Source organism: Eubalaena glacialis, chromosome X, assembly GCF_028564815.1.
Source record: "Eubalaena glacialis isolate mEubGla1 chromosome X, mEubGla1.1.hap2.+ XY, whole genome shotgun sequence".
In the NCBI taxonomy this organism is placed as follows: Eukaryota; Metazoa; Chordata; class Mammalia; order Artiodactyla; family Balaenidae; genus Eubalaena; species Eubalaena glacialis.
The window spans coordinates 26,645,607-26,672,060 of NC_083736.1; the positions used below are offsets into that span (position 1 = coordinate 26,645,607).

Sequence of the window (26,454 nt, forward strand, 5' to 3'; positions counted from 1 at the left end):
ACTGCAAAATAGAAATATAAAGGAAGTAGGAAAAAGGGACGCAGTACTGATGATAAGCTCTAATACTTACTGAGTGCTCACTAAAAGCACTGACTAAAAGCACTCACTAAAAGACTGACACTGTTTTAACATGCTTGATTCCCACAGCAACCTATGAGGTCTTTAGTATTATTTTCTCCTTGTACAAATGAGGAAATGGAAGCCTAAGGAGTCAAGTAACTTTCCCTAATTTCAAAAGAAATGAGTGATTGGGCTGGAATCTGAAACCCTGCAGTTGGGCTTTAGAGATCTTACTCTTAACCCAACTGCCTGTAGAAAAAAAAAGGCCTGGTATTTGATACAAGGAGGTGTGGGGAAATCGACAACAGTATAAGTTTGAATAGAAAGAAAACCTAAGATTCTTGAATTTAGAAGATTAATGTGGAAGGTTCAAGATTAGAATTCACTGATTTACTTCCTAGAAAAGTCTGTTCTTTAAGAATTCTAACGTGTTCTACAAATATCAGTATTTTTCCAAAACCTTGAATATTTTCTTAAGACACATTTGAATGCATCCTAAGATAGTTAATAACTTAGTTATTTTTTTCTGAAAAAATTATCTTAAAATGAGCCTGAGAAGAGCATGCTCCAGTCTGTACTGGAGTTAAATTAATAAATAATGCATGAGCAATATTGCTGGCAGCCCCAAAGAGGATTTTTTTTTCCCTCTTGAGTGTGAAGCTCAAGCTAAAATTTAACACACTTTCCTTTCTCTCAAAGCTGTTTCTTTTTCAGTATCTTGCATGCTAAAAGATTGACTCTACCTTTCGTATACTCATCTGAAAAAATTCTTTATCATCTTGTATGCCTCTCTCTTTCCTTCACTCCTTCACTGTCACATTATTCTATATCTTTAATATATTTTGAACATGATCCCTCCTTCCTATCTCACTGGGCATTGCCTTTGTTGGAGTTGCCTTTTTTTTTTTTCCTGAATGAATGCAGTTGCTTTCTAATTTGTCTCACTGTACTTAGTCCTCCTTGCAATCCAATCCAATCCATTTTTCTCACTGCAGTCAGAAAAATCTTTCCAAAATCCAAATGTCATCATTTCCCAGCATAAAGTCCAAAGTCCTTACGGTGGCTTTACAGGACTTTCAGTCTGGCTCCTGCCCGCATCTCCAGTCTCAGTTCCTGCTGTTCCTTTATCACTATTTTATAACCCAGCCACACCAAATTATTTTCAATTACTCAAATATGCCAAGTTGTGTCATGCCTTCAAGCCTTTGTGCATACTATTCTCTGAAATAACCTTTCTTAAAATTGTCAAATTCTTACTCACACTTTAAGATACCCAGATATCACAATTTATGAGGTCTTCTTGTTTCTTTCTTTGACACTACTGTGTGGTACATACCCCTTTGTAGTACTTACCACCTTGAATTTAAACTATTTGTGTATCACTTCTGGAGTGTGAGGGACTGGGGGCAGGGAATATGTCTCATCATTCTAGCAAAATCCCTAAGCACATTCTCTCAGGACATTTTTCAGGCTACTAATTGACTGTTTAATGGTTGATGGTTTCACCTATTAAATATTTTAGATATACTTGTAGAGTACATGTTATATGAAGCTAGAGAAATCTACAATCAGTAGCCCTAAATTCTAATTTTGTGGAAATTTTCTTTGTTACCCAATATAAAGCTGAATAACTAACAGTAGTGGAAAACTCTGTTTTTCTCCTCTACTCTCAACACTTCTCATACCAGTTATGTGGGGTTTTTCCCACACCAAGCAATTCTTCAACCTGCTGGATGTCCTACAATTCAGTTCATTTCGGACACTGTTTACCTGGACTTAGCATCAGATCCTACAGGTTAAGGGCTCAGTTCCGCGTGACTGCCCCCACCTGCGACATACACAATTCAGATGCCAATTGCTAGTCCACAATATTACCTCCACTTCTGACTGACTGGCTGTAAATCAGAGGTCCGCAGAATGCCCTTCTCAGATTCTTCCATTATGCTTAATAGGTCAGTTACATTTTTCTCCTTCTTTGTTCAGTTTACCAATTTTATTTTTAACTAATTTGTATTGGAGTATAGTTGATTTACAATGTTGTGGTAGTTCCTGCTGTACAGCAAAGTGAATCAGTTATACGTATATCCACTCTTTTTATTTTTGTTTTTTTAATTTTAATTTTTGGCCGCACCGCGTGGCACACAGGATCTTACTTCCCTGACCAGGAATCGAACCCATGCACCCTGCATTGGAAGCACAGAGTCATAACCACTGGACCGCCAGGGAAGTCCCTATCCACTGTTTTTTAGATTCTTTTCCCATATATGTCATTACAGAGTATTGAGTAGAGTTCCCTGTACTATACAGTAGGTTCTTATTAGTTATCTATTTTATATATAGTAGTGTGTATATGCCAATCCCAATCTCCAAATTTATCCGTCCCCCCGTTTCCCCCTTGGTAACCATAAGTTTGTTTTCTACACCTACGACTCTATTTCTGTTTTTTGGTTTTTCACTTTTTCATAACATCTTTATTGGAGTATAATTGCTTTACAATGGTGTGTTAGTTTCTGCTTTATAACAAAGTGAATCAGCTATACGTATACATATATCCCCATAACCCCTCCCTCTTGCGTCTCCCTCCCACCCTACCTATCCCACCCCTCTAGGGGTTCACTAGACACGGAGCTGATCTACCTGTGCTATGCGGCTGCTTCCCACTAGCCATCTATTTTACATTTGGTAGTCAATATATGTCCATGCCACTCTCTCACTTCGTCCCAGCTTACCCTTCCCCCTCCCCGTGTCATCAAGTCCATTCTCTACATCTGCATCTTTATTCCTGTCCTGCCCCGAGGTTCTTCAGAACCTTTTTTTTTTTATTCTAGATTCCATATATATGTGTTAGCATACGGTATTTGTTTTTCTGTTTCTGACTTCACTCTCTGTGTCAGACTCTAGGTCCATCCACCTCACTACAAATAATTTTGTTTTTTTTTATGGCTGAGAAATATTCCATTGTATATATGTGCCACATCTCCTTTACCCATTCATCTGTTGCTGGACACTTAGGTTGCTTCCATGTCCTGGCTATTGTAAATAGAACTGCAGTGAACATTTTGGTACGTGACTCTTTTTCAATTATGGTTTTCTCAGGGTATATGCCCAGTAGTGGGATTGCTGGGTCGTACGGTAGTTCTATTCTTAGTTTTTTAAGGAACCTCCATACTGTCCTCCATAGTGGCTGTATCAATTTACATTCCCACCAATAGTGCAAGAGGGTTCCCTTTTCTCTACACCCTCTCCAGCATTTGTTGTTTGTAGATTTTCTGATGATGGCCATTCTGACTGGTGTGAGGGGATACCTCATAGTAGTTTTGATTTGCATTCCTCTATTAATTAGTGATGTTGAGCAGCTTTTCTTGTGCTTCTTGGCCATCTATATGTCCTCTTTGGAGAAATGTCTATTTAGGTCTTCTGCCCATTTTTGGATTGGGTTGTTTGTTTTTTTCATATTGAGCTGCATGAGCTGCTTGTATATTTTGGAGATTAATCCTTTGTCAGTTGCTTCATTTGCAAAAATATTCTCCCATTCTGAGAGTTGTCTTTTCGTCTGTTGCATGGTTTCCTTTGCTGTGCAAAAGCTTTTAAGTTTCATTAGGTCCCACTTGCTTATTTTGTTTTTATTTCCATTTCTCTAGGAGGTGGGTCAAAAAGGATCTTGCTGTGATGTATGTTATAGAGTGTTCTGCCTGTGTTTTCCTGTAAGGGTTTCATAGTGTCTGGCCTTACATTTAGGTCTTTAATCCATTTTGAGTTTATTTTTGTGTATGGTGTTAGGGAGTGTTCTAATTTTATTCTTTTACATGTAGCTGTCCAGTTTTCCCAGCACCACTTATTGAAGAGGCTGTCTTTTCTCCATTGTATAGTCTTGCCTCCTTTATCAAAGATAAGGTGACCATATGTGCGTGGGTGTATCTCTGGGCTTTCTATCCTGTTCCATTGATCTATATTTCTGTTTTTGTGCCAGTACCATACTATCTTGATTACTTTAGCTTTGTAGTATAGTCTGAAGTCTGGGAGCCTGATTCCTCCAGCTCCGTTTCTCTTTCTCAAGATTGCTTTGGCTATTCGGGGTCTTTTGTGTTTCCATACAAATTGTGAAATTTTTTGTTCTAGTTCTGTGAAAAATGCCAGTGGTAGTTTGCTAGGAATTGCACTGAACCTGTAGATTGCTTTGGGTAGCAGAGTCATTTTCACAATGTCGATTCTTGCAGTCCAAGAACGTGGTATATCTCTCCATGTGTTTGTATCATCTTTAATTTCTTTCATCGGTGTCTTATAGTTTTCTGCTACAGGTCTTTTGTCTCCTTAGGTAGGTTTATTCCTAGGTATTTTTTTCTTTTTGTTGCAATGATAAATGGGAGTGTTTCCTTAATTTCTCTTTCAGATTGTTCATCATTGGTGTATAGGAATGCAAGAGATTTCTGTGCATTAATTTTGTATCCTGCTACTTTACCAAATTCATTGATTAGCTCTAGTAGTTTTCTGGTAGCATCTTTAGGATCCTCTATGTATAGTGTCATGTCATCTGCAAACAGTGACAGCTTTACTTCTTCTTTTCCGATTTGGATTCCTTTTATTTCTTTTTCTTCTCTGATTGCTGTGGCTAAAACTTCCAAAACTATGTTGAATAATAGTGGTGAGAGTGGACAACCTTGTCTTGTCCCTGATCTTAGAGGAAATGGTTTCAGTTTTTTACCATTGAGAACGATGTTGGCTGTGGGTTTATCATATATGGCCTTTATTATGTTGACGAAAGTTCGCTCTGTGCCTACTTTCTGAAGGGTTTTTATCATAAATGGGTGTTGAATTTTGTCAGAAGCTTTTTCTGCATCTATTGAGATCATATGGTTTTTATCCTTCAATTTGTTAATATGGTATATCACATTGATTGATTTGCATATATTGAAGAATCCTTGCATTCCTGGGATAAACCTCTCTTGATCATGGTGTATGATCCTTTTTTTTTTTTTTAACGTATAGCTTTTTATTTTATTTCAGATGCCTGTGTTGATGATGCAGGTTCTCAGGAAACCCCCAAAACCATAAATGCCTTTCAAGGCTTTTGACAGTCAGGGTAAATTGAACAATTCTCAGTGATGTATTATATAGTAAAAATCATTCCATTTATAAAAACCAGCACACACCTGCCTAGTAAACAATAAAACTGTCCTCTTCCACATTTGTCTCAAAGCCTTAGTGGAAATCAGGTTGTGGAACTCTGGAAAACACACAGCTTCTGTGAAGAAATAGAGTGTGATCATCCTTTTAATGTGCTGTTGGATTCTGTCTGCTAGTATTTTGTTGAGGATTTTTGAATCTATGTTCGCCAGTGATATTGGCCTGTAGTTTTTCTTCTTTGTGACATCTTTGTCTGGTTTTGGTATCAGGGTGATGGTGGCCTCGTAGAATGAGTTTGGGAGTGATCCTCCCTCTGCCATATTTTGGAAGAGTTTGAGAAGGATAGGTGTTAGCTCTTCTCTAAATGTTTGATAGAATTCGCCTGTGAAGCCATCTGGTCCTGGGCTTTTGTTTGTTGGAAGATTTTAAATCACAGTCTCAATTTCAGTGCTTGTGATTGGTCTGTTTATATTTTCTATTTCTTCCTGGTTCAGTCTCGGAAGGTTGTGCTTTTCTAAGAATTTGTCCATTTCTTCCAGGTTGTCCATTTTACTGGCATTTAGTTGCTTGTAGTAATCTCTCATGATCCTTTGTATTTCTGCAGTGTCAGTTGTTTTTTCTCCTTTTTCATTTCTACTTCTACTGATTTGAGTCTTCTCCTTTTTTTTGTTGGTGAGCCTGGCTAATGGTTTATCAATTTTGTTTATCTTCTCAAAGAACCAGCTTTTAGTTTTATTGATCTTTGCTACTGTTTCCTTCATTTCTTTTTCATTTATTTCTGATCTGATCTTTATGATTTCTTTCCTTCTGCTAACTTTGGGGTTTTTTGTTCTTCTTTCTCTAATTGCTTTAGATGTAAGGTTAGGTTGTTTATTTGAGATGTTTCTTGTTTCTTGAGGTAGGATTGTATTGCTATAAACTTCCCTCTTAGAACTGCTTTTGCTGCATCCCACAGGTTTTGGGTCATCATGTTTTCATTGTCATTTGTTTCTAGGTATTTTTGATTTCCTCTTTGATTTCTTCAGTGATCTCTTGGTTATTTAGTAGTGTGTTGTTTAGCCTCCATGTGTTTGTATTTCTTACAGGTTTTTTCCTGTAATTGATATCTAGTCTCATAGCGTTGTGGTCGGAAAAGACACTTGATACGATTTCAGTTTTCTTAAATTTACCAAGGCTTGATTTGTGACCCAAGATATGATCTATCCTGGGGAATTTTCCATGAGCATTTGAGAAGAAAGTGTATTCTGTTGTTTTTGGATGGAATATCCTATAAATATCAATTAAGTCCATCTTGTTTAATGTATCATTTAAATCTTGTGTTTCCTTATTTATTTTCATTTTGGATGATCAGTCCATTGGTGAAAGTGGGCTGTTAAAGTCCCCTACTGTGATTGTGTTAGTGTCGATTTCCCCTTTTATGGGTGTTAGCATTTGCCTTATGTATTGAGGTGCTCCTATGTTGGATGCATAAATATTTACAATTGTTATATCTTCTTCTTGGATTGATCCCTTGATCATTATGTAGTGTCCTTCTTTGTCTCTTGTAATAATCTTTGTTTTAAAGTCTATTTTGTCTGATATGAGAATTGCTACTCCAGCTTTCTTTTGATTTCCATTTGCATGGAATATCTTTTTCCATCCCCTCACTTTCAGTCTGTATGTGTCCCTAGGTCTGAAGTGGGTCTCTTGTGGACAGCATATATATGGGTCTTGTTTTTGTATCCATTCAGCCAGTCTATGTCTTTGGTTGGATCATTTAATCCATTTACATTTAAGGTAGTTATCGATACGTATGTTCCTATTACCATTTTCTTCATTGTTTTGGGTTTGTTATTGTAGGTCTTTTCCTTCTCTTGTGTTTCCTGCCTAGAGAAGTTCCTTTAGCATTTGTTGTAAAGCTGGTTTGGTGGTGCTGAATTCTCTTAGCTTTGCTTGCCTGTAAAGGTTTTAATTTCTCCATCAAATCCGAATGAGATCCTTGCTGGGTAGAGTAATCTTGGTTGCAGGTTTTTCCCTTTTATCACTTTAAATATGTCCTGCCACTCCCTTCTGGCTTGCAGAGTTTCTGCTGAAAGATCAGCTGTTAACCTTATGGGGATTCTCTTGTATATTAGTTGTTGTTTTTCCCTTGCTGCTTTTAATATGTTTTCTTTATATTTAGTTTTTGATAGCTTGATTAATATGTGTCTTGGTGTGTTTCTCCTTGGATTTATCCTGTATGGGACTCTCTGTGCTTCCAGGACTTGATTAACTATTTCCTTTCCCATATTAGGGAAGTTTTCAACTATAATCTCTTCAAATATTTTCTCAGACCCTTTCTTTTTCTCTTCTTCTTCTGGGACCCCTATAATTTGAATGTTGGTGCATTTAATGTTGTCCCAGAGGTCTCTGAGACCGTCCTCAATTCTTTTCATTCTTTTTTCTTTATTCTGCTCTGCAGTAGTTATTTCCATTATTTTATCTTCCAGGTCACTTATCCATTTTTCTGCCTCAGTTATTCTGCTATTGATTCCTTCTAGAGAATTTTTACTTTCATTTATTGTGTCGTTCATCATTGTTTGTTTGCTCTTTTGTTCTTCTAGGTCCTTTTTAAACGTTTCTTGTATTTTCTCCATTCTATTTCTGAGATTTTGGTCATCTTTACTGTCATTACTCTGAATTCTTTTTCAGGTAGACTGCCTATTTCCTCTTCATTTGTTTAGTCTGGTGGGTTTTTACCTTGTTCCTTCATCTGCTGTGTGTTTCTCTGTCTTCTCATTTTGCTTAACTTACTGTGTTTGGGGTCTCCTTTTCACAGGCTGCAGGTTCGTAGTTCCCGTTTTTTTTTTTTTGATGTCTGCCCCCAGTGCCTAAGGTTGGTTCAGTGGGTTGTGTAGGCTTCTTGGTGGAGAGGACTAGTGCCTGTGTTCTGGAGGTTGAGGCTGGATCTTGTCCTTCTGGTGGGCAGGATTGCGTCTGGTGGTGTGTTTTGGGGTGTCTGTGACATTATTATGATTTTAGGCAGCCTCTCTGCTAATGGGTGGGTTTGTGTTCCTGTCTTGCTAGTTGTTTGGCATAGGGTGTCCAGCGCTGTAGCTTGCTGGTCGTTGAGTGGAGCTGGTTCTTAGTGTTGAGATGGAGATCTCTGGGAGAGCTTTTGCTGTTTGATATTACGTGGAGCCAGGACGTCTCTGGTGGACCAGTGTCCTGAACTCGGCTCTCCCACCTCAGAGGCACAGGCCTGACACCCGGCTGGAGCACCAAGACCCTGTCAGGCACATGGCTCAGAAGAAAAGGGAGAAAAAAAAGAACGAAAGAAAAAAGTAAAATAAATTAAAGTTATTAAAATAAAAAATAAAAAAAATTATTTAAAATAAAAAAATTAAAAAGTAATAAAAAAAAATATGGACAGACAGAACCCTAGGACAAATGGTAAAAGCAAAGCTTTACAGACAAAATCACACAAAGAAGCATACACACTCACAAAAAGAGAAAAAGGAAATAAGTATATATATCTATATATAAAAATAAAGGAAGAGAGCAACCAAATCAATAAACAAATCTACCAATGATAATAAACTCTAAATACTAAACTAAGATAAACATAAACCCAGAAACAAATTAGATGCAGAAAGCAAACGCCAAGTCTACAGTTGCTCCCAAAGTCCACTGCCTCAATTTGGGATGATTCGTTGTCTATTCAGGTATTCCACAAGTGCAGGGTACATCAAGTTGATTGTGGAGATTTAATCCGCTGCTCCTGAGGCTTCTGGGAGAGATTTCCCTTTCTCTTCTTTGCTCGCACAGCTCCTGTGGTTCAGTTTTGGATTTAGCCCCACCTCTGCGTGTAGGTCGCCTGAGGGCATGTGTTCCCATTCGGACAGGACGGGGTTAAGGGAGCAGCTGATTAGGGGGCTCTGGCTCACTCAGGCGGGCGGGGGGGGGATACGGGGTGCGGGTACGGAATGCAGGGCGAGCCTGCTGCGGCAGAGGCCAGCATGAGTGACGTTGCAACAGCCTGAGGCGTGCTGTGTATTCTCCCGGGGAAGTTGTCCCTGGGTCACGAGACCCTGGCAGTGGCGGGCTGCACAGGCTCCCGAGAGGGGAGGTGTGGAGAGTGACCTGTGCTCGCACACAGGCTTCTTGGTGGCGGCAGCAGCAGCCTTAGCGTCTCGTGCCCGTCTCTGGGGTCCGCGCTGACAGCCGCAGCTCGCGCCCCGTCTCTGGAGCTCCTTTAAGCGGCGCTCTTAATCCCCTCTCCTCGCGCACTCAGAAACAGTGATCTCTTGCCTGTTCGGCAGCTCCAGACTTTTTCCCGGACTTCCTTCCCGGCTAGCTGTGGTGCACTAGCCCCCTTCAGGCTGTGTTCAGGCAGCCAACCCCAGTCCTCTCCCTGGGATCCGACCGAAGCCCGAGCCTCAGCTCCCAGCCCCCACCTGCCCCGGCGGGTGAGCAGACAAGCCTCTCGGGCTGGTGAGTGCTGCTCGGCGCCGAGCCTCTGTGCGGGAATCTCTCCGCTTTGCCCTCCGCACCCCTGTGGCTGCGCTCTCCTCCGTGGCTCCGAAGCTTCCCCCCTCTGCCACCCGCAGTCTCCACCCGCGAAGGGGCTTCCTAGTGTGTGGAAACCTTTCCTCCTTCACAGCTCCCTCCCAGTGGTGCACGTCCCGTCCCTATTCTTTTGTCTCTATGTTTTCTTTTTTCTTTTGCCCTACCCAGGTACGTGGGGAGTTTCTTGCCTTTTGGGAGGTCTGAGGTCTTCTGCCAGCGTTCAGTAGGTGTTCTGTAGGAGTTGTTCCACATGTAGATGTATTTCTGATGTATTTGTGGGGAGGAAGGTGATCTCCGCGTCTTACTCCTTCGCCATCTTGAATGTCTCCCCAAGGATGGTTCCTATTAGGAAAACTTCCAGCTCAAAATTCAGCTTTCTTGGGTCCTTAAACTAGCAATAGAGACTCTCCAGGCTTCTGTTTCTTTATCTTTTGGTGAGGCGCAGTCCTCTCCAATAGTCCATAGATGGCTTCTTTTGAATTAGAACCCACCTCAGGTCCAGCGCAGACGCAGCTGACTGCGACCAGACTTTCTCTATTTCTGTTTTGTAAATAAATTCATTTGTGCCATTTTTTTTTAGATTCTGCATATGTGATATCATATGATATTTGTCTTTCTCTGTCTGACTTACTTCACTCAGTATGACAGTCTCTAGGTCCATCCGTGTCGCTGCAAATGGCATTATTTCATTCTTTTTTATGGCTGAGTATGAATTTACCAATTTTAGCATAATTATGACCAGGCTTGACTTCTTTCTTGACCTAAATCTTCCTTTATTTTATTTTCCTAGATAAACTCTAGATAAAAATGTCTATTGAACAGTTTTTCAAACCAAACTTTTATATAATATAAAATTTTTTTTCTAGCATATGAAAAATATACAAATGGTTTAACAGAACCAAGCATTGTTTAGCTGGCTGACGAGATAGAGCCCTGTGGAATAAGCCATGATACCATACATTAATTATCAGTAGAGTTTTTATCCCTCTCTCCCTCTCTCCCTTTTTGAGTGAAGTAAATACACTGCATTGACAGCAGTTGCTTTTTGTTCACACCAGGCCACCATATTTATTCTGCTTCATTACAGAAACTCCACTTACTGCATGAAAGTATCCATCTCACTGACAGTGGGTGAAAATGACACTGGACTGTGCTACAATTCCAAGATGAAGTACTTTGATAAGGCTGAACTTAGCAAAAGCAAGGAAATTTCGTGCCGTGACATAGAAGATTTTTTACTACCATCCAGAGAACCTGAAATCCTATGGTATAAGGTATGGACTATGAATGATTTTATCGCTTATAAATAGATTAATGTGTACCTTATTCTAGGGCAAGTTGGATAAAAACATTTAAATAGGTGTGATATAGTTCAGTTCTGCCTTCCTAAGACACTACAGCAAGTTGTGCTGGTCATTATAAGTTTTTAAACCAGGGGCTTTGATAATCCTAGTCAACATTTGTATTGTTAGTCCATTGTAATAAGCTACTGTGTTAATGTTTATATCTAGTTTATGCTGATAATCCTATCAAGTGTATTATAATCTGTGTTGATAATTTCAGGAACTAAAATGCCTTAAGCATTCGTTTCAAACTCTTCATATAAGCAGTCCAAAATGTCCCCAAACAAGGAGAAAAAGGATTGAGTTGCTTCTGTGATAAAATGGTACACTAGTTTTATTGAAATATTCTGTTTAATGGAAGTATCTTTGTGCATATCCTAATCCCTTTTGTATAAAAGCATACATGTTTTTAAAAATCTGATGAAAATGTATACGATTATAAAAATAGTGTTAGATTAACTTCTTTTCAAAAACCAGAAGCAACTTTAGGCTTAAGCAGAATAATCAGACACTGTTCTTCCTGTCACATCATTGACTTTGACTGAATTTCAAGATTTGAACATGTTCTTCAACTTATTTATATCATAAAAGATACTTTTGTTATTGAACATACCCAAGAAAATACAATATAGATGCTATGAACATTTGTCTGGAATATGTTTTCCATGATTTAAAGATACCTGGTGTAAACTTTTGCTTTGTCCAACTAACTGGAAATAGGAATTTAGGAAGCCGGATCTTTTAGTAACTAGATTCACAAATGTCAGTATACAGAATATGAGCCCTCAGGACTGATAACGAATTCAAAACTTGTTAGAAATGAAACAGGAAATACATCTTTAACAATTTTTAAAGGATTTTTCCAAAATTAGTAATGCCCTTCTTTGAATGACTTGCTTTTGATTCTTGACAATAAACAATGGAGTATTCAGAACATCAAGGGAACTGTTGAAATATTTTTCTACTTTTCCCTTGAATTTCTGTATTAGACAGTATTAAATAGCCCTTAAATATTAGCCCCACTATTTCTGTTCCTGTGCATGTGAGCTTTATTTACTTTTTAAGTTTTTTAATTATATATTTCTCACCCTGATTTTCTGTGGTTTACCTGCTTTCCACAGGAGGATTCTAAGCAAGCCCTGATGATTTCCTCAAAGGGGAGAGGTATTAGGGGAGTTTGACCCAAGGTCATCAAGTAGAAATATTTTTCTAGTACTCATATGTGTACATTCAACTTCTAAATATGCAATTTCTTTGTTGTTTGCCAATAAGTTGATCTTAAGAGTCATGCACTTTTTCTCACTTTTTGCAAATAGTATCTCAAAATTTGCTGAAACAGTAGAGACCACACACACACACACACACACACACACACACACAGAGTCACACACTCAGTTTTTTAAATGGCTGGCCTCATATTGGTCCTTTAGTCATGCTTCCACCATCTCCCCAGTCATTGTGACCTTATGCTATAAAGACCATAATTAGTGAAGTGATGGGTGGAGATGCAGTATATGTGGAATTTAAAAGTCTTGTAACAATTCAGATTATGTTTCCATAGTCAAGGGAATGTGTATTGCATACATTTAGTGTATAATTTATGCAACTATGACAGTTTATACAACTAATATGAGGATATTAAGTGTATATTTTGGACTGAAATAACCAGATAATTGTCCCCCAATTATACACAGGCATTGAGACACATAATCAAAATAATGGTCTGCATAAATTTGATTTGGCAATAAATTTTTAACAAAATAATACTGCCTCTGAATAGTGTTAAAAGGTTTAAAGCTATTTTATCCTCATTCCATTAATTTCTAATCTGGCTAGAAAAAATGGACTTCTGTTTGGCAAAAACAGAAATCTCCAGAGTCAACATCATTATAATCCAAAGCTTAAAGCAGAGACCATAATTTGGTAGACTGTGAGACTATAAAGACCTTGCATATAAATAATGGCCATTTCTTCCATGGACTGTAGAATATATATACTATGAAAAGATTGAATTATTTCTAAATGCAGCATTAAAAGATTTAAAATATTGAACTAAAGCATTTTTCTCTATAGAATTAGTTTTTCTGCTTTCCACTAAAAAATTCATTTTATATTTTAGGTTATCAGTATCAAAGTAGTTAATTTCATAATCATCAAATGCAGGCTATTTGCTTCTAAAAATGATGTCAGGAGTAATCTTAATAAATGTCCCTTTTCTTATATCTAATAAATCAATACATACCTGATTTAGAGACACTAAAGTTAGACGTTAATAAAGTGACTCTTGCTAAAAGTGCTTTTTTCAAATTGAGGTACCTGATTTCCCAGAGATGTAGAGAAGTTTTGAAAATCTTTAGCATTAATTCAAAACTCTAGCTCTTTTAAAATCTAACTTTAGAAGCTTTTAGTTTAGTTATTTTAAATACTTTATTTTTAAGTTACTATATGTACTATACAAATTTTGTGTTCTTCACGTAGGAATGTAGGACAAAAACATGGAGGCCAAGTATTGTATTCAAAAGAGATACCCTGCTTATAAGAGAAGTCAGAGAAGACGACATTGGAAATTATACGTGTGAATTAAAATATGGAGGCTTTGTTGTGAGAAGAACTACTGAACTAACTGTTACAGGTAAGCACAGTCTTCAATATTTCATTTGCAAGTAATGAAACTAACATTTGAAGTTTCATTTTTTGTGCTGCGTATTGATTTTTTTTCAAATCTTTGCAATGAAGGAAGTGCTTAACCAAATGCTAAGTGGATTCCTATAGGTGAAATTTATTCCTCCTTGCTTTCAAATCATGTTGCCCTGAAATGCATTTGAAAGGTTAAAGAAAATAGGCTTAGGGGATTATAGAAATGTTAGCTTTTGAAAGTACTTGAAATAATGAGTTTACAGTTTCGGAAAATTATGCTTATATTTTGTAGCGGTATAATTTTTGGAAACACTTCCTAGAATGTTGAAATGGAATATATGAAATCTACCTCTGTCTTCCTGTCTTGCTCCAAATTAGAAAAGTTACTTTTTTATTCATTTATCACTCTATGAACCTGATATACGTGTTCTCATGAACTTGAATATAACAAAATTTCAGATACAATAATTGAATAATTATGTGAGATGCATTGCATGGACTCATTCCCATACCTGGTTGCTAAGGTAGAAGGGCATGAGAACAAGGTTCAGAACACTGTCTGTAATCACGAATCTACAGCTCACTAGTCACATGACTTTATTTTAATCACCACAACCTTCAAAATATCACTTTCCTCGTGTATAAAATTGTGATGGTAAAGTTTGCCTTGTTTATTTCATAGCATTTTTGCAAGAATTGAATGAGGCAAGCTAATACGTATGAAATCAACTTGCAAAACATAGAATTATATCCAAATATGCATCGTTTTTGTCATGTTAAATGATGTCATGTTAAATATTGTATTCATTCCCTGTTTTATGTTATTGAATACTTCTCTCAAAGTGGTTCCAACACAAAAAAGGGGGGGAATCAAGATCAATGCTTTAGGCAGTTAAAGACATTATTCTCATCTTATTAAGAGAGATTCTTCTTGGTGACATTCTTTGTACAATCTTTTTTTTTTTTTTTTAATTTTTGTCCCACTGCATGGCAAGCGGGATCTTAATTCCCTGACCAGGGGTCGAGCCCGCATCCCCTGCAGTGGAAGCATGGAGTCTTAACCTCTGGACCACCAGGGAAGTCCCTGTACAATCATTTTTATGAAACATATATATAAAAGTAAGAAAAGGATATCAGATACTTTAGAGAGATTTCCATTTGTTCATTGATTCACTTAAAATAGTTTTCCCGTATATGAAAATTGTTTTGTGGTAGTCACCTTCATCTTATAATAATCATCTTTAAATCTTGAAATTATGATATGATATAGTTTGACTTAAAAACAAAATCTGATTTCATGAAATTCATTTGATGGATAGTAATTATTCAGATTGAAAGGAAATTTAGTTAAATAAGTGAGATACTCTTTGGTAATGCCTTTGATAGATATTAGACCCAGTAAATAACTGACAATAGCAATACATGGTACACTTGAATAGTAAACACACATTTAATCATGTATTACGTACCTATGATGTACACATGTATGATTTGCACTAGTTTTGTTTTCAGCTTTGTTGTGTATAATAGGTCTTCGTGTAGAAAATTAAAATTAACACTTTTATCACTTTACCTCCCTGTTTAATGGAACAGTGAAAAACATAACTATCTGTACTTGGGTTTTCTTTACAATAAATATTGAATATTTTATTATTTCTTTTTTGCTCTTAATCTATACTGAAGTAGCTTTTCAAGGAGTAGGTACTGAGACAAAGGAATTAAAAAATAATGAAAATAATGAAAAAATATCTATTCTGTAAAGAAAATAGAATGAACTTCTAGTCTTTATTCTTTGGAGTGTAGAGCTAATTCTTGATAAGCACATCTTTCCCCTTTCTAGAAACGCTAGGTTACTAAAACACTGTCTAGTAAGAGGTGATTGGAAAACAGTCTCCTAGAGACTGGAAACTGGGTCCCAAATGGTAAAATCATGTAAGCGAGGCTGTTTTGTACAATCAGTAATAGAATTGTTTTCTCGTAAATGCTACCCAGGGCTATTATATTTTTGTACATTCATTTTCTCCAAAAAATACCTCCTTTTCTTTATGCAAAAAGGAGGAATAATTATTTCTTGATATCCAAAAGGAAGTTAGTGAAAGTTTTAATGAAAGTTTACATTCAACTGAATATTATGAATACCTCTAACTTAAGTAGCTCTACCTGTGACATTGATTTGGGGAAATAAAGTATAAAGCAAAATTTGATTATATATGAAATTTTGGTTGAATCATAGAGCTGCATATCCTATAGTTAAAAATAATATGTATTAAAATGCATTTTAGGCTTTAACAAGAAGTCTGTTGACAAGATATATTTATGCATAACATTGCTTTAAATAGTGTTACACTATAGCTCATTTCCTTTGGCTGTGGCCAAATTAAAGAGCAATTCTTAGAACCCAAGTTAAACTCTCAGTAAAGCAACGAAGGTGGGCATTTTCTCTGAGCAGTAATTAATCCCTGCTTTGTATCTTGGTCTTCTGCATATCATGATCATATTATACTTAACGTAAATCTTATGCAAAGCATGATATCATTTAGTTTTAGTGGATCTGCCTTAGCTGATAATATATATTTTGAAGTGTGTTAGAATGTTTCTTTAAAATAAAACAAAAAAGAGTCCAATACGTGAAGAGAAAAGAAAATTTCTGGATAAATAAAGTGGCATCGTACAGGCCATATTGTAAGCTTTTATGGGAGATCTTTGGTTTATTAAAAGTATATGTGTCTACTAACTGAAGTAGTGGTTCAGGAAAACAGATCACAATGAAAGAAACAATAAACCTGCTTGACACTTTTGGTATACTTTAAACATTTTTTTTTAATATATCTTTTTTGAGTATAATTGCTTCACAATACTGTGTTAGTTTCTGTTGTACAACAAAGTGAATCAACCATATGCATACATATGTCCCCATATCCCCTCCCTCCCATTCTCCCTATCCTACCTCTCTAGGTCATCTCAAAGCACTGAGCTGATCTTCCTGTGCTATGCTGCTGCTTCCCACCAGCCAACTATTTTATATTCGGTAGTGTATATATGTCGATGCTACTCTCACTTTGCCCCAGCTTCCCCTTCCCACCCCGTGTCCTCAAGTCCATTCTCTATGTCTACATCTTTATTCCTGCCCTGCAACTAGGTTCATCACTACCATTTTTTTTTTTAGATTCCATATGTATGTGTTAGCATTACAGTATTTGTTTTTCTCTTTCTGACTTACTTCACTCTGTATGTCAGACTCTATGTCCATCCACCTCACTATGAATAACTCAATTTCATTTCTTTATATGGCTGAGTAATATTCCATTGTATATACATGCCACATCTTCTTTATCCATTCATCTGTCGATGGACACTTAGGTTGCTTCCATGTCCTGGCTATTGTAAATAGTGCTGCAATGAACATTGGGGTACATGTCTCTTTCTGAATTATGGTATTCTCAGGGTATATGCCCAGTAGTGGGATTGCTGGGTCGTATGGTAGTTCTATTTTTAGTTTTTTAAGGAACCCCCATACTGTTTTCCATAGTGGTTGTATCAATTTACATTCCCACCAACAGTGCAGGAGGGTTCCCTTTTCACCACACCCTTTCCAGTATTTACTGTTTCTAGATTTTTTGATAATGGCCATTCTGACCGGTGTGAGGTGATACCTCTTTGTCTGCATTGGGTCTTCATTGCTGTGCACGGGCTTTCTCTAGTTGTGGCAAGCGGGGGCTACTCTTCCTTGCCGTGCGTGGGCTTCTCATTGCGGTGGCTTCTCTTATTGCGGAGCACGGGCTCTAGGCGTGTGGGCTTCAGTAGTTGTGGCACGCATGTTCAGTAGTTGTGGCTCGCAGGCTCTAGAGTGCAGGCTCAGTAGTTGTGGCACACGGGCTTAGTTGCTCTGCAGCATGTGGGATCTTCCTGGACCAAGGCTCGAACCCATGTCCCCTGCATTGGCAGGCAGATTCTTAAAAACGGTGCCACCAGGGAAGCGACAGTGAAAGAAACAATAAATCTGCTTGACACTTTTGGTATACTTTAAACATTTTTAAAAAATTAAACATAAGATGTTTCAGCATCGTTTGTAGCCTCTACGCTCTTCTTTACGCCTCAGCCACACTGTTTTACTGATCTTCTCCAAATATCCTCCCTCTGGACCCTTACTCCTGGTGTGCTCTCTCTGGAATGTTTTTTCTTCCACGTTGTCAAAGAGCTGACTTACTCTTTCTTCGAGGCACAGCTAAAATGTTACCTCTACCACATTTCATTATAACTATTTGTTGCCACTCCTGGTTTTTCACAAGAACATGAATTTTTCAGAGTCAAGGGCAATGTCTCTTTTTTTATAAATATTTTACTTTAGAATAGTTTTACACTTACAGAAAAAATAAAAAGGATAATAGGGAGAGATCCCATATTCCCCACACCCAGTTTCCCCTATTATTAACATCTAACATTAGTATGGTACACTTGTTACAATTAAGGAACTAATGTTGCTATATTATTATTAACTAAAGTCCATATTTTATTCAGATTTCCTTAATTTTTACCTAATGTCCTTTTTCTGTTCCAGGATCCCATTTAGGATAGCACATAACACTGAGTTGTTTTGTTTCCTTAGGCTCCTTTTAGCTGTTACTGTTACTGACTTCCCTTGTTTTTGATAATCTTGACAATTTTAACAAGTACTTATTTTGTAGAATGTCCTTCAACTGTGATTTGTTTGGTGTTTTTCTTAGGATTAGACTTGAGTTATATATTCCTGGAAGACCATAGAGGTAAAAATCACAACATATCGTACTATCAACATGGCGTCACTGTTGGTGTTGACATTCATCACTTGGTAGTATTAGTCACTTCTTGGTCAGATTTTGCCACTGTAAACTTACTCTTTTTTACAGCTTTCCCTACTCTACTCTTTGGAAGGAAGTCACTATCTGTAGTCCACACTTAAGGAGTGAGGAGTTATGCCCCTACCTCTTTGAAGTCAGAGTATATGCTTAAATTATTTGGAATTCTTCTGCATGGGACATATATCTATTTTCCTACATTTATCTACTTATTCAATCATTGTCTATATCAGTATGGACTCATGAATATTTCTTTTATACTTTGGTTTGTATCCACCATCACCTTATTTATTTTGTTGTTCAAATTGTTCCAACTTTGGCCCTTTGGAGCGCTTTTAGTTGTGTGTGTGTGTGTATGTGTTTGAGTATTTCTTTATTTTCAGACCCTACCAGGTGCTCCAGGATCATCTTACGTATTTCCTGCCCTAGTCCTGCAGTCAGCTATTTCTTCCAAAGAGTCCTTTTTCCTTTTGTTGGAGAATGGTGCTAGAAACTAAGATCTGGGCATTGGGAGTACTCATTGCTAATCAAGTATAGTTGCTTCTAAGACCTGTCAGTTGACAGAGCAAGGAAATATGAGTATACTAACCCAGGTATATACACATATCTAGAAATATTTCTGTATGTAACCATTCGTATCTATATTGAACTAAACATGAGTTCATACTTATGTCTCTAACTCTAATCCATTACCATAGGGATCATTCTGGCCTCTTCCTTTGGCTTATGTGTAACCTCCTGTCCAATAGTGAGAAACCTGGTTACCACCATCTGCCATCTATTTCCTTAATTGTTTATTTCCAAATAGGTGTGCAATGGGATCAAAGTTGTTGACCTGTACTCCTATGAGAAACAACTTTATAGACTAGAGTACATTGCTTATATACAGTTTCTTTTGACTTTAGTCTTACAGACTCCACCCATTTCCAAAGTTACTTAGGTCAGCACCTTTTCCTCCCATCTCCTTCAGTGAGGTTGTAATATATTGATAGTTAGGTTGTTTTATCACATTCTGCATTCCCTCTGGAGATCTTCCATCCTCCTAAATAATGTCTTTAAAATTTTGCGTATATTAAGGTTTGTAGGGGAGGAAAAATAATTTTCTGTCTACCCTTCAGAGTTCTTGGCTAAGACCCCCTGTAATAAAAGACAGATTAACAAGAGAAAAACAAACAGAAGTTTATTAAGATGTATATGTCACGTGTACCTGGAAGATACCCAGGGAAACTTAGTACCTCGCCAAGATGGCCAAAGCCACTCCCTTAAATATCATCTTCAGCTAAAGACAAAAGAAAGGTTTTTTTGGTTGGGGGAGGGGGAGAAAGGCCAGTTATGGGGGGTTACCAGGAAAAGCACAGTAAACAAGGGTAAGTCTAAATCTAAATCTAAATGCCTTCTACATTGGTAAGAGTTTCTGGAGATTTAGTCATTTTTCTCTTCCTGGTACAGAGAGGGAGACACCCTTACATAAATGAAGATTTTTTTATAAGTGTAAATTCCCCTTACAAAAGGGTAACTCTTAGTTTATTTTCAGAGCTTCTCCTGTGTCTGCAGTTTCTCAAAATAACCAGCTCAAAATAATCTTTATATCAAAGAGGCATATTTTGGTGTGGCACATTCTGCTACCCTTTATTCCCACCTTTGAAACTTCCCCAATAAGTTTTAGTCTAGAATCTGAGTTGGTAGATGGCTTCATATCACAATGAACCATTCTTAGTCCTGAGAATAGGTTAGTTCAGTTAAGGAGTTGTCTTATTTTGGGAGGCAGTTTTTCAGGTGAGCTCCCAAAGTTAAGCCTATATGGTGCAAGCCATCAGGGATTTATTAAGAGACATTTCTATAGAAACACAAGAAAAACAAAGGTTAATGATTGGAGCAGAATATAAGCCCAGTTTCTGAGTCCTGAAGGCAGCTGGTTAAGAAGATTTCTAGATGTTGGGCTTAAAGAATCTTTTGTGTTTTTGTTGTAAAATATAACAAAATTTACCGTTTTAGCCATTTTTAGGTATACATTTCACTGGCATTAACTGCATTCACATTGTGTGCAATGATAACCACCATCTACCTCTAGAACTTTTTCATCTTTCCAAACCGAAACTCTGTACCCATTAAACCGTAACTCCCCATTCCCTTCTCCCACCAATCCCTGGCAACCACCCCTCTATTTTCTGTATCTATAAATTAGACCATTCTAGGTACCTCAAATAAGTGGAATTATACAATATTTGTCTTTTTGTGTATGGTTTATTTCATTTAGCATAGTGTCTTTAAGGTTCATTCATGATAGCTCCTCATTTCCTTCTGTTACTGAATGACATTCCGCTCTGTGGCTGTACCATAGTTTGTCCATTCATCTTTTGAATGGTGCATCTTGGGTGCTTCCCTTTTTTGGAGATTATGAATAAAGCTATTATATACATTATTGTGCAGGTCTTTCTGTTGATATAAGTTTTCAAATTAGTTGAATAAATACCTAGGAATATAATTTTTAGAGTATATGGTAAGATTATATTTAGCTTTGTGAAAAGCTGCCAAACTGTCTTCTAAAGTAGCTGTACCATTTTGCATTTCCATCAACAATGAATGAAGAATTCTAGTGATCTGTATCCTTCCACCAATTCTGTTGTTTGAATTTTAACATTCCAATAGTTCTGTAGTGGTATCTCACTGTTTTTCAATTGCCAATTCCCTAATTATAAATTATTTTGACCATCTTTTTATATGCTATTTGCATTTTGTATATCTTCTTTGATCTGTGTCTGTTCAGATATATAGCCCCCTTTTTAAATGGGATGCTTGTTTTTCCATTGCTCAGTTTTAAGAATTCTTTGTATACTTTTGATACAACTCTCTCATCAGATGTATGTTTTGCGAATATTTTCTCCCATCCTGTAACTTTTCTTTTGATTTTCCTTAACAATGATTTTCACAGAGCAGAGGTTTAGGGTTTTATTTTAGAGTTTTCTTTTTCCCTAAAACATAGACTTAATTCTATAAATTTCTTCTAAACACTACTTTTGCTGCATCCCACAAATTTTATAAGTTACGTTTTCATATAGTTCAAAATATTTTTAAATTTCTCTTGTGAAGTATTCTTTGACCCATGTGTTATTTAGAAATGTGTTAATTTCTAGACATGTGGTGATTTTCCCAGCTATTTTTCTCCTATTGACTTCTAGTTTATTTTCAGTGATCTGAGTACACACTTTGTGTGATTTCTATTTTTTAAATATTGTTAAAGTGTATTTTATGATCCAGAATGTGATCTTTCATGGTGAATGTCCCATGAGAGCTTGAGAGGAATGTATATTTTGCTGTTGTCAGATGGTGAATTCTATAAATGTCAATTAAGTCAAGTTTACTTACAGTGTTTTTCAAATCAACTGTATCCTTACTGATTTTCTGCTTGCTTGATATTTCAATTACTGAAAGTAGAGTGTTAAAATTTCCAAAAATAGTAGTGGATGTTTCTGTTTATCCTTTCAATTCTCTAAGTTTTTGCCTCACAATTTTGATGCTCTGTTGTTTAGGGTTTAGGGTTATTATGTCTTCTTGCAGAATTGATCTCTTTATCATTATGTAATATCCCTCTTTATTCATATTTTCCTTGTTCTGAAGTCAGCGTTGTCTGAAATTAATATACCTAGCTTTCTTTTGATTAGTGTTAGCGTGGTATAGCTTTCTTCATCCCTTCACTGTTAACCTATCTGGTTCTTTGTTTTTAAAGTGGGTTTCTTGCAGACAACATGGTTCGATCTTAATTTTTTTTATCCACTTTGACTTTCTCTATGTTTTAACTGATGTAGTTAGACCACTTACATTTAAAGTGATTATTGAGGGGATTCCTTGGTGGTCCAGTGGTTAGGACTCCACGCTTCCACTGCTGGGGGCCCGGGTTCAATCCCTGGTCAGGGAATACCACAAGCCACATGACGTGGCCAAAAAAAAAAAAGTTAAAAAAAAAAGTGATTTTTGAAATTGTTGGACTAATGTATTTGTCAGTGGCCAAAAACAAAAAGTTAAAAAAAAATAAAATGATCATTGAAATTGTTGGATTAATAAGTTTGTCAGTGTTTTCAGTTCATTGAATTTATTCTTTGTTTTCCCTCTCTCTTCTGCTTTCTCTGGTTTTAATTGAACAATTTATATGGTTCTACTTTGTCTCTGCTTTCTTATTATCAATTTTACTTCTTTTAAAAAAAATTTTAGTGGTTGCCGTGGATATTTCAATACTTTTTTTAAAAACCAATCTCAGCCCACCTTTGTAAAACACTATGCTACTTTGTGTGTAGTGCAGGTACCTTATTACAAAGTATTCTCAGTTCTTCCCTCTCATCCCTTATAACATTGCTGTCATTCATTTCACTTATCTGTATGTTATAACGTCCAATACATTCTTTTTATTTATTTTTTTACTTTTAAAATTTTATTTATTTATTTATTTTTGGCCGTGCCGCAGTGGTTTGCGGGATCTTAGTTCCCTGGCCAGGGATCGAACCTGTGCCCCCTGCAGTGGAAGCACAGAGTCATCCAATAAATTCTTATTATTACTTTAGACAAATAGTTATCATTTAGATCAATTTTTAATAAAGTAAATAAAATATTTTATTTTACCCTCATTTACTCCTTCTCTGACACTTATCTTCTTTATGTTGATTCACATTTCTGACATATATATTTTCCTTCTGCCTGAATCACTTATGTTAACATTTCTTGCAGAAAAGGTCTGGTGGTGATAAGTTCCCTGTTTTTGTTTGTTCTAGAATGCCTTTATTTTCCACCACTTTAAATGTTCCACTCCCCTCTCTTCTTTCTTGAATGTTTTTTGAAAAGAGGTTCACTCTGATTCTTACCCTTGTTCCTTTATAGATATGGCATTTTTCCTATGATTTTTCAAGATTTTCTATTTGTCTGTGCTTTCTTTCCTGAAATTTGAATATATCTAGATGTAGTGATTTTTGTTATTTATCCTGCTTGGTGTTTTCTGGGCTTCATGGGTTTCTTATTTGGTGTCTGTCATTAATTTTGGAAATTCCATGGCCATTATTATTTCAAATATTTCTTTTTTGGTCCAGTTTTTCTTTCTTATTCCTTTTCTTCCTTCTCCTGCCTGTGGAAGTTATCCCATAGTGCTTGGATGTTCTGTTCCATTTTTATTTTTCATTCTTTTTTTCTTTTCACATTTTGGTTTATGAAATTTCTATTGACCTATTGACCTATTTTCTATTGACCTATTTTAACTAAGTCTTTCCTTGGCTGTGTCCAGTACACTGATGGGCCCATCATAGACAGCCTTCATTTCTGTTACAGTGTTTTAATTCCTAGCTTTTCCTTTTGATTCCTGCTAAGAATTTCCATTTCTGTGCTTAAATTATCCATCTGTTTTTGCATGTTATCTTTTTTCCATTAGACCACTTAAGATATTAAACATAATTATTTTAAATTCCCTGTCCGATAATGTCAATATCTGTGTCATATCTGGGTTTGGTTTTGATGGTTGCTGACACAGTTTCTGGCTCCAATGTCTTCTCCAAATAAGCAAATCTCAGCTGTACTCTCTGGATTCACCTGTGTTTCCAAATTTTGGAGTGGTGGTTTGCCTTGAAACATCAGGTCTCTTAGAGGTCTAAGAAAAGCTTTTGGTTTTCAGTTTTTTCAGCTTCTTCTTGTTGTAGCAATGGGAGTGATGACTTCTAAGCTATTTACTTGGGGAAGCTGAAACCAAAAGCAGCAATGTCATTTCTGTCTTGGGGTTCTCAAACCCAGTGAGAATCTAGCATGTCTGACCCATAGTAGTCACTAAACAGATGTATATTTTTGAATGAATTAATTCGGTATCATGGACATATTCCTCTTTAAATCAATTGCTCTTAAATTGTGTTTACAATTGAGCAGAATGATACCTTGTCACCCCAAAAGTATAAAAAATAGTGGAGGAATAACTCCCTCGAACCAGATCCCATACTCCACTTTTGCTAACACTACTGAGTATTACATCAACCCTTTTATTTCCTACATTGTATTGTTGCTTTGTAGTGAACCTTAAGTCAAATAACTTCATCTCCCATATATCAATTGTTAACTCAGGTGCCTACCTACGGTTGAACTTTTAGGTATAAACATAGGACTGAATTTTCCTATTAAGATTGCTTCATGCTCATTTTTAACATGTCTTCCAGTTTATCAAATTCTTTTCAATTCTTGATTGTGTATTCTACTATATTAGCTTCTCTTTCTGGACAAGTGTCAATAAATTTTGACCCAGAAGATATTGCTGTTTTGATTGAAATCATTGTTTAAAGTGTTCTATGCAAAAAAGTCCTAAATAAAGCTGTGTAGCATTCTGTTATACTCCTCTTTTCTTTTTTTTTTTTCCATTAATGTACCTCTCTTTAGGTACAGTTTTTTTATGCTACTAAGAAATCCATAACCCAGCCCATATTTCTTCACTTGTTTCTTTTCATTTAATAGTCAAATATAACAAAGTACATAAAATATAAATATGCAGCTACTTAGTGTATTATCAAATGAACCCACCTAGGTGAAGAAATAGAACATTACAGGCAGGACTTCCCTCGTGGCACAGTGGTTAAGAATCCGCCTGCCAATGCAGGGGATACGGGTTCAATCCCTGGTCCAGGAAGATCCCACATGCCGCAGAGCAACTAAGCCCGTGCGCCACAACTACTGAGCCTGCGCTCTAGAGCCCGCGAGCCACAACTACTGAGCCCACGCACCACAACTACTGAAGCTTGCATGCCTAGAGCCCATGCTCTGCAACAAGAGAAGCCACCGCAATGAGAAGCAAGTAAGTAAATAAATAAATAAGAACATTACAGGTATCACAGAAGTTCTCCACATACCCTTCTGAATATAAACTCCTTCTTCCCTGCTAGTGATTATGTTAATGCCCTCATGACTTTTATGTTGTTTTCTTGTCTTTTTTAAAAAGTTACGCTAGTGGATAGTGCATACCTAAGCAATATAGCTAACATTTTGCCTGTTTTTGAAACCTATAAATTTGGACCCACACACTGTGTATTCTATTGTGTCTGGTTTTTTCTTTCAACTCCAATTTCTGTCTTAAAAATTCATTTATGTTATTCCATTTAGCTGCAGTTTATTTATTACTTTTATACTATAGTATTCTATTCTGTGAATATCTCACAGTTTGTTTACAGACAATTGGGATTGTTTTGATTTTTTTGCTAATGTACATAATATTGCCATTAACCATCTTGCAAGCACACACACACAAACACACGTTTTTCATTGTACATATAAGTAGGAATTTATGGAGGATTTTACCTAGGAGTGGATTTGTTTATTCACAGTATGTGTATTTTCAAATTTAGTAGATATTGTTTAGGCTGCTTTGGGCCATGGGCCTACCCGAACCAAATGGACTGAGAGAAGGAGGGGAGTAGTAATCCAAAGGAAGTTTGAGGTGCCAAGAGAAAGTGAAGAATATTCTAGGGAATATAAACAACAGATGTTCACTACTTCTAAACATTATGATTTCTTGGAGATTATAAAATGTGGTTTGATATTCATAAAATTATGTTGTGGGTCATATGACAGTTTTCTGTACTTTATCTATTGATAAATAAAAAGATGAAAATATTCAAGTTTGTATTGCCATACATTGCCATATCCTAGGGTTCCTTATACTAAACTCTAACTCACACCCAAGCTGTATCTTTAACCCTAACCCTCTGCCAGATTATTTGTGGGAGTGCAGCTATAGGGAAAACATGTCAAGAAGTGGTCCATAAGAGACCAAGTAATTCCAAAATGAATTAGATGACCTTGGCTCTTCATACAATGTGACCTATTTAGACAAAAAGTACAGACATCATTAGTTTATGGTACATGCTTTTGGATTTGTTTAGGTCTAAGAAAAAAATGCACACTATATAAATTTTTCC

The 26,454-nt window shown here is 36.6% G+C and overlaps 1 protein-coding gene across 1 annotated transcript in view; it reads left to right on the plus strand.

Annotated features, from left to right (window-relative positions):
• The window catches only part of IL1RAPL1 (interleukin 1 receptor accessory protein like 1), a 712,722-nt gene that overhangs the window by 138,812 nt on the left and 547,456 nt on the right, over window positions 1–26,454 (plus strand). The window contains exons 6-7 of the mRNA XM_061178117.1: window positions 10,799–10,985; window positions 13,533–13,686. Of these exons, the coding sequence (XP_061034100.1) occupies window positions 10,799–10,985; window positions 13,533–13,686 (341 nt within the window). The remainder of the gene's footprint in view (window positions 1–10,798; window positions 10,986–13,532; window positions 13,687–26,454) is intronic.